This window comes from Protopterus annectens, chromosome 3.part0 (genome assembly GCF_019279795.1).
Source record: "Protopterus annectens isolate FY-2018-M chromosome 3.part0, PAN1.0, whole genome shotgun sequence".
NCBI lineage: Eukaryota > Metazoa > Chordata > Ceratodontiformes > Protopteridae > Protopterus > Protopterus annectens.
The window spans coordinates 1,819,475,650-1,819,487,174 of record NC_056731.1 but is presented as its reverse complement, the minus strand read 5'-3'; the positions used below and the strand labels follow the sequence as shown (position 1 = coordinate 1,819,487,174).

Genomic DNA, 11,525 nt, shown 5'->3' with positions numbered 1-11,525 from the left:
CAAGAAAAAGGTTTATTTTTTTAATATTATAATGTTCTTTGATTTTTACATGGAAGCACTTTATAGATAGTATGGTAAAGTCATATTTTCCCCTAATAAATAAGCTTCTGTAATTTGATTCTTTGGTAAAAGAAATTCCATATTAAGACATTGATTTCATTTACTTTTTTTTTATTTAGTATTACCAAAATTTCTTGTGGTCTGTTTGTCAGTATTTTTCAAGAATTTCTGTATGGGTTTTTTAGTTTCACTATTGAGCTCAACTTTTATATACTCTACAGACCATGAGATTTTAATATTTCTTTATTTTTTTCATTCAAGTCTATGAGTTTTAGGAATTTTCAGTTTATTAGATAGCAATAAACGTGCTTCTTAAAATTTGAATTTGTTTGTGGAATATTGAAAATGTTTTATCTTTGCTAATTATGACTTTTGGCTGATTTTTGTCATTGCCATTGTGTATTATTTTACTTATACATTTGCAAGTGCTCAGTCAACATTTGACATGATAGATTTACCTGCAAATCTGATGCTGTTTTGCTTTGTTAAAAATAATATGTTTTGTGTAAAGCAAAGATATATCTATGATGGTTTAGAGATAGTGAAACTGACTAAGCAGAACAACCCCATAACCTTCTATCTCTTACAGACTGAACTGGTACAGCTGATCATCCCTTGTTGATATGAGGATCAATAAGTGAGTAGTTTTTAGAAACAGCAATTTAAACTGTTATCCTTCTAATAGTAAAAAGCATCTGAAGTAATTAGACGGTTTCACTTTTTATTTAATGCTAATTTGTATCAGGTGTCCATTACTAACAAAGTAATAATGGACAGTTTTTACCTGTTGTAGGAACTACATTCAGGCTAGTGGTTGATATTTCCTCAGGAAGAAATGCACTGTTCTGTGATTCTTTAATAGATGTTTGCCCTGATGTTGTTTCTGCAAGAAATATTGTGTATTTAAGAAAGTGACAACTTGTGTATCATTAAATAATCTTAACCTTCTCAATAAGAGGTCAAGTCTCTCTTCAGGAGTGCATCATTTCCTACTCTGCAATACTCTCTGTTTCTACTAGGTTAGTGCCATCACCTACATCCCATCCAACTGTCCCATTCCTTACTCATCACCTAGTTTGAGCATTGAATATAAGGCACTGGCATTTACAAGAATATAGATGTGGCTACTAGGTTATTTGACTAGCAAACTCTACTCCCAATCCATAACAGGCTTCCAGAACTGAAGGGAGATGTGAAGTGGGTTTTCTGTTAAAGTTATCCATCTCATCTATATGAATCATTGCCAGGAAGAAGACCTGCCTCTGTAGCAAGCACAGAAAGTGATATCTGCACTCATTGGCTGATAAATTGCACTTCCTAATTTCCTGTCAGATAATCTTGCACTTGCAAGCCCCACAGGGGATGGGAACAGACAATTCCACTTGATGGTTTTACCTACCGGCAAGGATTCTTCAGTTCTGGGGCCAATTATTAAAACTAAGTCACTTGAATTTTAGTGACAGCACAATCTCTATATGTTTTTCCTGTAAATTTAAGTTCTGAAATAATCTGCTTTGCAGAATAAATTGTAATATTCTATTTTAAGTTCATTTAAAACTGTCACTACTAAAAATACATTTAGCAAAACTGCAAGAATGAAAACCTGTCAATTAGTGGAACTTATGCTGACTTCTTTAACCCTCATGGATAATCACTACTTTTGGAAATAACCATATTAATTTATACTCAAATATCTAAACAAGAATTTTACTCATCATGTGATGAGTAAGTATAGAATGTCATAGAGGAATAGCTGCTAACGTTTATGTTGAAAGTTATATTTAAGAATCAGTGCCCATAATGCTGTTAGAGAGCTAATGGTTTTAAATGAAAAAATCAAAAACTGTTTTGTAAAAATTTAATCAATGTGTAAACCACTACCTCAAGAAGTTAAACAAGTTTTGATTGACAGTGAAGGTCAGAAGACACCTCTAAGTGCTTATACTCAGATTAGAAAAGATGTATTTCTAGGATGATTCCAAAATGGAATTCAGGCATTCAACATTGTTGAACATAGAGGACTTTCATAGAAATATAGTCCCAAAGTGCAATTCTTGAATATCAACTAAACCATTCAGAAATGACCCTTAAGAAAGGCTTTACCGTTTAATATTTTCTTAATAATGTGCATTAAAACTTGCTAACTATAATATAAAAAAAGTAAGTTATTAGATTATCAGTTTGATGACCTGTAAATTTATAATGAATAGATTTGTGAGCTATTCATGTTATATTCTCTTATTGTTTATATAAGTCATAGTACAAATATCATAACTTCACTAAACAGAAATCCAGCTGTAGGGTTTAAGCTGATCAAATTCAACTAAAAATCTATGACATTCAAATTGCAATTTAGCTTTGATCTGCAAAACCTTTCTCCTTAACATATATTTCCGCCATTACCTGCAGTAGTAACAGGAACAGGAGTAGGGCCTAATGTACTTTGAGATGGAGATGTGGTACTTTCTGTTTCTTGAATGGTTGTTTCTGTTGATGCTTTTTCTGAAAGTGAAATAGCAATTAAAGTAAATGTAGGGCTTAATGCAGTTGTTGACCTATATGTGATAACCTCTAATTCATGCATGAATGTTTCTGTTGGTGCTGTTTCTGTATCTGATAAAGGAACTACAGTAATTGAAGAGCTTGATGAATTTAGACTTTGAGATGCAGTAACCCCTCCTTCTTAAACTACTGATGCATTCAGCTTTACTGAAACAGATGTCTGTTTTACAACCTCATTTATTTTGTTAAACTATCAGTATCTCACCTATTACATCTGTCAACTTACTTTTTCCAACTTTATAGCACAAACCATTACATGCCAATTTTGTTTGAAAATGCACCAAATATGGCTTACCCCCTATACTTTGCAAATTATTTTACAAGTCGATTCAAGGCATAAACAAACATATAGACGAGTATATGTTAAGTTTCTATTCATCATAGATCATCACTAGATTAAAATGTATAGAACTCTTGCAGATTAAATTACCAGTGCAGTATTTTAATGTACATCTGCAGAATATAGCATCTTCACCCAGATATGTTGCTTATACGAACAATGTTATAAAATTATCCATGGCTTAATCCATAAGCATGTAACATTTAATTTCATGTAGATGTATGAAACAGTAAAATTCAAAGAAGAAGAAAGGTGATCCATTTTTATGTAAATACTAACGGGTCGCAATTTCACTACAGATAGATGTACAATATATTATTTCTCTATGAAGTCAGTTTATTTTGATCATTTTCTAAAACTAATTCATGGTTAACACACTTAGCTTTTACATTATCTAAATTATTATTACCAAAAATGTATTGTGGACTGTATATCAGTATTTTTCATATGATTTGTAAGATTTTCGTAGTTTTACAATGCATCTCAGCTTTAATGAACACTACAGATCATAACATTTTTATATTTAGTTATTTTTTCTTTCAAGTCAAGTCAATGAACTTTAAGAACTTCCAGTTTTTTAAATAGCAATAAATGTGCTTCTTGAAATTTGATTTTTGCTTGTGAAGTAGTGAAATAGTTTAAACTTTGGCAGTTTAACTTTAGGCTGACTTTTCCTTTGGTTATTGCATATCATTTTACTCACATTACAAGTGTTGCAGTCAACCATTGACATTATATTTTCCAAGCACATCTGCTGCTGTTTTACTGTTTTACTGAAACATACATTTAATTTACAAACTCAATTCTTTCGGTAAACTAAGAATTTCCTGTCTGTTTCATTTATCAACTTATTTTTTGTTTTAACAGAAAAATGGAAAAACACCTGCTTAATAGCTCATATCATTACATGCCAGTTTTGTTGTACAAACACACAAAATAGGGGTTACCTTATATACTTTGCAACAAACAGTGTAGAAAAATTATTTTCCAAATTAACCAAAGCCATGAAACTCATGCAAATGAGTGTATGGTATCTTTCAAATCATTATGGATACTTTGTGCATTAAAATGATAGTGTTCCCTCTTGTTAAATTACCATTGGAGTATTTCAATGTGATTCTGCAGAATATAGCAACTGCACCAATATTTTCTGCTGATACAAAAATATTATAAAAATATCCATCCCTTAAATCATTTTCAATAAGACATATGATTGTTAAAGTATATGTAGATGTATGAAACAGTAAAACTCAAACAAGAAAAAGGTTTATTTTTTTAATATTATAATGTTCTTTGATTTTTACATGGAAGCACTTTATAGATAGTATGGTAAAGTCATATTTTCCCCTAATAAATAAGCTTCTGTAATTTGATTCTTTGGTAAAAGAAATTCCATATTAAGACATTGATTTCATTTACATTTTTTTTTAGTATTACCAAAATTTCTTGTGGTCTGTTTGTCAGTATTTTTCAAGAATTTCTGTATGGGTTTTTTAGTTTCACTATTGAGCTCAACTTTTATATACTCTACAGACCATGAGATTTTAATATTTCTTTATTTTTTTTCATTCAAGTCTATGAGTTTTAGGAATTTTCAGTTTATTAGATAGCAATAAACGTGCTTCTTAAAATTTGAATTTGTTTGTGGAATATTGAAAATGTTTTATCTTTGCTAATTATGACTTTTGGCTGATTTTTGTCATTGCCATTGTGTATTATTTTACTTATACATTTGCAAGTGCTCAGTCAACATTTGACATGATAGATTTACCTGCAAATCTGATGCTGTTTTGCTTTGTTAAAAATAATATGTTTTGTGTAAAGCAAAGATATATCTATGATGGTTTAGAGATAGTGAAACTGACTAAGCAGAACAACCCCCATAACCTTCTATCTCTTACAGACTGAACTGGTACAGCTGATCATCCCTTGTTGATATGAGGATCAATAAGTGAGTAGTTTTTAGAAACAGCAATTTAAACTGTTATCCTTCTAATAGTAAAAAGCATCTGAAGTAATTAGACGGTTTCACTTTTTATTTAATGCTAATTTGTATCAGGTGTCCATTACTAACAAAGTAATAATGGACAGTTTTTACCTGTTGTAGGAACTACATTCAGGCTAGTGGTTGATATTTCCTCAGGAAGAAATGCACTGTTCTGTGATTCTTTAATAGATGTTTGCCCTGATGTTGTTTCTGCAAGAAATATTGTGTATTTAAGAAAGTGACAACTTGTGTATCATTAAATAATCTTAACCTTCTCAATAAGAGGTCAAGTCTCTCTTCAGGAGTGCATCATTTCCTACTCTGCAATACTCTCTGTTTCTACTAGGTTAGTGCCATCACCTACATCCCATCCAACTGTCCCATTCCTTACTCATCACCTAGTTTGAGCATTGAATATAAGGCACTGGCATTTACAAGAATATAGATGTGGCTACTAGGTTATTTGACTAGCAAACTCTACTCCCAATCCATAACAGGCTTCCAGAACTGAAGGGAGATGTGAAGTGGGTTTTCTGTTAAAGTTATCCATCTCATCTATATGAATCATTGCCAGGAAGAAGACCTGCCCCTGTAGCAAGCACAGAAAGTGATATCTGCACTCATTGGCTGATAAATTGCACTTCCTAATTTCCTGTCAGATAATCTTGCACTTGCAAGCCCCACAGGGGAGATGAACAGACAATTCCACTTGATGGTTTTACCTACCGGCAAGGATTCTTCAGTTCTGGGGCCAATTATTAAAACTAAGTCACTTGAATTTTAGTGACAGCACAATCTCTATATGTTTTTCCTGTAAATTTAAGTTCTGAAATAATCTGCTTTGCAGAATAAATTGTAATATTCTATTTTAAGTTCATTTAAAACTGTCACTACTAAAAATACATTTAGCAAAACTGCAAGAATGAAAACCTGTCAATTAGTGGAACTTATGCTGACTTCTTTAACCCTCATGGATAATCACTACTTTTGGAAATAACCATATTAATTTATACTCAAATATCTAAACAAGAATTTTACTCATCATGTGATGAGTAAGTATAGAATGTCATAGAGGAATAGCTGCTAACGTTTATGTTGAAAGTTATATTTAAGAATCAGTGCCCATAATGCTGTTAGAGAGCTAATGGTTTTAAATGAAAAATCAAAAACTGTTTTGTAAAAATTTAATCAATGTGTAAACCACTACCTCAAGAAGTTAAACAAGTTTTGATTGACAGTGAAGGTCAGAAGACACCTCTAAGTGCTTATACTCAGATTAGAAAAGATGTATTTCTAGGATGATTCCAAAATGGAATTCAGGCATTCAACATTGTTGAACATAGAGGACTTTCATAGAAATATAGTCCCAAAGTGCAATTCTTGAATATCAACTAAACCATTCAGAAATGACCCTTAAGAAAGGCTTTACCGTTTAATATTTTCTTAATAATGTGCATTAAAACTTGCTAACTATAATATAAAAAAAGTAAGTTATTAGATTATCAGTTTGATGACCTGTAAATTTATAATGAATAGATTTGTGAGCTATTCATGTTATATTCTCTTATTGTTTATATAAGTCATAGTACAAATATCATAACTTCACTAAACAGAAATCCAGCTGTAGGGTTTAAGCTGATCAAATTCAACTAAAAATCTATGACATTCAAATTGCAATTTAGCTTTGATCTGCAAAACCTTTCTCCTTAACATATATTTCCGCCATTACCTGCAGTAGTAACAGGAACAGGAGTAGGGCCTAATGTACTTTGAGATGGAGATGTGGTACTTTCTGTTTCTTGAATGGTTGTTTCTGTTGATGCTTTTTCTGAAAGTGAAATAGCAATTAAAGTAAATGTAGGGCTTAATGCAGTTGTTGACCTATATGTGATAACCTCTAATTCATGCATGAATGTTTCTGTTGGTGCTGTTTCTGTATCTGATAAAGGAACTACAGTAATTGAAGAGCTTGATGAATTTAGACTTTGAGATGCAGTAACCCCTCCTTCTTAAACTACTGATGCATTCAGCTTTACTGAAACAGATGTCTGTTTTACAACCTCATTTATTTTGTTAAACTATCAGTATCTCACCTATTACATCTGTCAACTTACTTTTTTCCAACTTTATAGCACAAACCATTACATGCCAATTTTGTTTGAAAATGCACCAAATATGGCTTACCCCCTATACTTTGCAAATTATTTTACAAGTCGATTCAAGGCATAAACAAACATATAGACGAGTATATGTTAAGTTTCTATTCATCATAGATCATCACTAGATTAAAATGTATAGAACTCTTGCAGATTAAATTACCAGTGCAGTATTTTAATGTACATCTGCAGAATATAGCATCTTCACCCAGATATGTTGCTTATACGAACAATGTTATAAAATTATCCATGGCTTAATCCATAAGCATGTAACATTTAATTTCATGTAGATGTATGAAACAGTAAAATTCAAAGAAGAAGAAAGGTGATCCATTTTTATGTAAATACTAACGGGTCGCAATTTCACTACAGATAGATGTACAATATATTATTTCTCTATGAAGTCAGTTTATTTTGATCATTTTCTAAAACTAATTCATGGTTAACACACTTAGCTTTTACATTATCTAAATTATTATTACCAAAAATGTATTGTGGACTGTATATCAGTATTTTTCATATGATTTGTAAGATTTTCGTAGTTTTACAATGCATCTCAGCTTTAATGAACACTACAGATCATAACATTTTTATATTTAGTTATTTTTTTCTTTCAAGTCAAGTCAATGAACTTTAAGAACTTCCAGTTTTTTAAATAGCAATAAATGTGCTTCTTGAAATTTGATTTTTGCTTGTGAAGTAGTGAAATAGTTTAAACTTTGGCAGTTTAACTTTAGGCTGACTTTTCCTTTGGTTATTGCATATCATTTCACATTACAAGTGTTGCAGTCAACCATTGACATTATATTTTCCAAGCACATCTGCTGCTGTTTTACTGTTTTACTGAAACATACATTTAATTTACAAACTCAATTCTTTCGGTAAACTAAGAATTTCCTGTCTGTTTCATTTATCAACTTATTTTTTGTTTTAACAGAAAAATGGAAAAAACACCTGCTTAATAGCTCATATCATTACATGCCAGTTTTGTTGTACAAACACACAAAATAGGGGTTACCTTATATACTTTGCAACAAACAGTGTAGAAAAATTATTTTCCAAATTAACCAAAGCCATGAAACTCATGCAAATGAGTGTATGGTATCTTTCAAATCATTATGGATACTTTGTGCATTAAAATGATAGTGTTCCCTCTTGTTAAATTACCATTGGAGTATTTCAATGTGATTCTGCAGAATATAGCAACTGCACCAATATTTTCTGCTGATACAAAAATATTATAAAAATATCCATCCCTTAAATCATTTTCAATAAGACATATGATTGTTAAAGTATATGTAGATGTATGAAACAGTAAAACTCAAACAAGAAAAAGGTTTATTTTTTTAATATTATAATGTTCTTTGATTTTTACATGGAAGCACTTTATAGATAGTATGGTAAAGTCATATTTTCCCCTAATAAATAAGCTTCTGTAATTTGATTCTTTGGTAAAAGAAATTCCATATTAAGACATTGATTTCATTTACATTTTTTTATTTAGTATTACCAAAATTTCTTGTGGTCTGTTTGTCAGTATTTTTCAAGAATTTCTGTATGGGTTTTTTAGTTTCACTATTGAGCTCAACTTTTATATACTCTACAGACCATGAGATTTTAATATTTCTTTATTTTTTTCATTCAAGTCTATGAGTTTTAGGAATTTTCAGTTTATTAGATAGCAATAAACGTGCTTCTTAAAATTTGAATTTGTTTGTGGAATATTGAAAATGTTTTATCTTTGCTAATTATGACTTTTGGCTGATTTTTGTCATTGCCATTGTGTATTATTTTACTTATACATTTGCAAGTGCTCAGTCAACATTTGACATGATAGATTTACCTGCAAATCTGATGCTGTTTTGCTTTGTTAAAAATAATATGTTTTGTGTAAAGCAAAGATATATCTATGATGGTTTAGAGATAGTGAAACTGACTAAGCAGAACAACCCCCATAACCTTCTATCTCTTACAGACTGAACTGGTACAGCTGATCATCCCTTGTTGATATGAGGATCAATAAGTGAGTAGTTTTTAGAAACAGCAATTTAAACTGTTATCCTTCTAATAGTAAAAGCATCTGAAGTAATTAGACGGTTTCACTTTTTATTTAATGCTAATTTGTATCAGGTGTCCATTACTAACAAAGTAATAATGGACAGTTTTTACCTGTTGTAGGAACTACATTCAGGCTAGTGGTTGATATTTCCTCAGGAAGAAATGCACTGTTCTGTGATTCTTTAATAGATGTTTGCCCTGATGTTGTTTCTGCAAGAAATATTGTGTATTTAAGAAAGTGACAACTTGTGTATCATTAAATAATCTTAACCTTCTCAATAAGAGGTCAAGTCTCTCTTCAGGAGTGCATCATTTCCTACTCTGCAATACTCTCTGTTTCTACTAGGTTAGTGCCATCACCTACATCCCATCCAACTGTCCCATTCCTTACTCATCACCTAGTTTGAGCATTGAATATAAGGCACTGGCATTTACAAGAATATAGATGTGGCTACTAGGTTATTTGACTAGCAAACTCTACTCCCAATCCATAACAGGCTTCCAGAACTGAAGGGAGATGTGAAGTGGGTTTTCTGTTAAAGTTATCCATCTCATCTATATGAATCATTGCCAGGAAGAAGACCTGCCCCTGTAGCAAGCACAGAAAGTGATATCTGCACTCATTGGCTGATAAATTGCACTTCCTAATTTCCTGTCAGATAATCTTGCACTTGCAAGCCCCACAGGGGATGGGAACAGACAATTCCACTTGATGGTTTTACCTACCGGCAAGGATTCTTCAGTTCTGGGGCCAATTATTAAAACTAAGTCACTTGAATTTTAGTGACAGCACAATCTCTATATGTTTTTCCTGTAAATTTAAGTTCTGAAATAATCTGCTTTGCAGAATAAATTGTAATATTCTATTTTAAGTTCATTTAAAACTGTCACTACTAAAAATACATTTAGCAAAACTGCAAGAATGAAAACCTGTCAATTAGTGGAACTTATGCTGACTTCTTTAACCCTCATGGATAATCACTACTTTTGGAAATAACCATATTAATTTATACTCAAATATCTAAACAAGAATTTTACTCATCATGTGATGAGTAAGTATAGAATGTCATAGAGGAATAGCTGCTAACGTTTATGTTGAAAGTTATATTTAAGAATCAGTGCCCATAATGCTGTTAGAGAGCTAATGGTTTTAAATGAAAATTCAAAAACTGTTTTGTAAAAATTTAATCAATGTGTAAACCACTACCTCAAGAAGTTAAACAAGTTTTGATTGACAGTGAAGGTCAGAAGACACCTCTAAGTGCTTATACTCAGATTAGAAAAGATGTATTTCTAGGATGATTCCAAAATGGAATTCAGGCATTCAACATTGTTGAACATAGAGGACTTTCATAGAAATATAGTCCCAAAGTGCAATTCTTGAATATCAACTAAACCATTCAGAAATGACCCTTAAGAAAGGCTTTACCGTTTAATATTTTCTTAATAATGTGCATTAAAACTTGCTAACTATAATATAAAAAAAGTAAGTTATTAGATTATCAGTTTGATGACCTGTAAATTTATAATGAATAGATTTGTGAGCTATTCATGTTATATTCTCTTATTGTTTATATAAGTCATAGTACAAATATCATAACTTCACTAAACAGAAATCCAGCTGTAGGGTTTAAGCTGATCAAATTCAACTAAAAATCTATGACATTCAAATTGCAATTTAGCTTTGATCTGCAAAACCTTTCTCCTTAACATATATTTCCGCCATTACCTGCAGTAGTAACAGGAACAGGAGTAGGGCCTAATGTACTTTGAGATGGAGATGTGGTACTTTCTGTTTCTTGAATGGTTGTTTCTGTTGATGCTTTTTCTGAAAGTGAAATAGCAATTAAAGTAAATGTAGGGCTTAATGCAGTTGTTGACCTATATGTGATAACCTCTAATTCATGCATGAATGTTTCTGTTGGTGCTGTTTCTGTATCTGATAAAGGAACTACAGTAATTGAAGAGCTTGATGAATTTAGACTTTGAGATGCAGTAACCCCTCCTTCTTAAACTACTGATGCATTCAGCTTTACTGAAACAGATGTCTGTTTTACAACCTCATTTATTTTGTTAAACTATCAGTATCTCACCTATTACATCTGTCAACTTACTTTTTCCAACTTTATAGCACAAACCATTACATGCCAATTTTGTTTGAAAATGCAACAAATATGGCTTACCCTCTATACTTTGCAAATTATTTTACAAGTCGATTCAAGGCATAAACAAACATATAGACGAGTATATGTTAAGTTTCTATTCATCATAGATCATCACTAGATTAAAATGTATAGAACTCTTGCAGATTAAATTACCAGTGCAGTATTTTAATGTACATCTGCAGAATATAGCATCTTCA

General features: G+C 31.3%; 1 protein-coding gene across 3 annotated transcripts; it reads right to left on the bottom strand.

The window, feature by feature from the left end:
- Window positions 1–634: 634 nt before the first annotated feature.
- On the bottom strand, window positions 635–11,263 carry LOC122797082 (cell wall protein DAN4-like). 3 transcript variants are annotated; one of them, XM_044065877.1, is made up of 6 exons: window positions 10,893–11,263; window positions 9,275–9,373; window positions 6,679–6,777; window positions 5,061–5,159; window positions 2,464–2,562; window positions 635–943 (listed from the first exon to the last, which is right to left on the bottom strand). In XM_044065877.1, exons 1-6 carry the CDS (start codon window positions 11,071–11,073, stop codon window positions 816–818), a joined length of 705 nt encoding a protein of 234 aa, XP_043921812.1. In that variant the 5' UTR covers window positions 11,074–11,263; the 3' UTR covers window positions 635–815. The 3 variants fall into 3 exon arrangements, with proteins under 3 accessions (XP_043921812.1, XP_043921814.1, XP_043921813.1); XM_044065879.1 differs by lacking the exon at window positions 5,061–5,159 and having other exon boundaries at window positions 657–943; window positions 10,893–11,242; XM_044065878.1 differs by lacking the exon at window positions 9,275–9,373 and having other exon boundaries at window positions 682–943; window positions 10,893–11,217.
- Between the last annotated feature and the right edge of the window lie 262 nt (window positions 11,264–11,525).

Excerpts from the sequence above, each read along its gene's own strand:
- LOC122797082 (XM_044065877.1), bottom strand. The coding sequence starts at position 11,073 with ATGCATGAATTAGAGGTTATCACATATAGGTCAACAACTGCATTAAGC. Across the intron at positions 9,374-10,892 it reads TGTTCCTGTTACTACTGCAG|AAACAACATCAGGGCAAACA; the intron begins GTAATGGCGGAA and ends TATTTCTTGCAG. Across the intron at positions 944-2,463 it reads TGTTCCTGTTACTACTGCAG|AAACAACATCAGGGCAAACA; the intron begins GTAATGGCGGAA and ends TATTTCTTGCAG.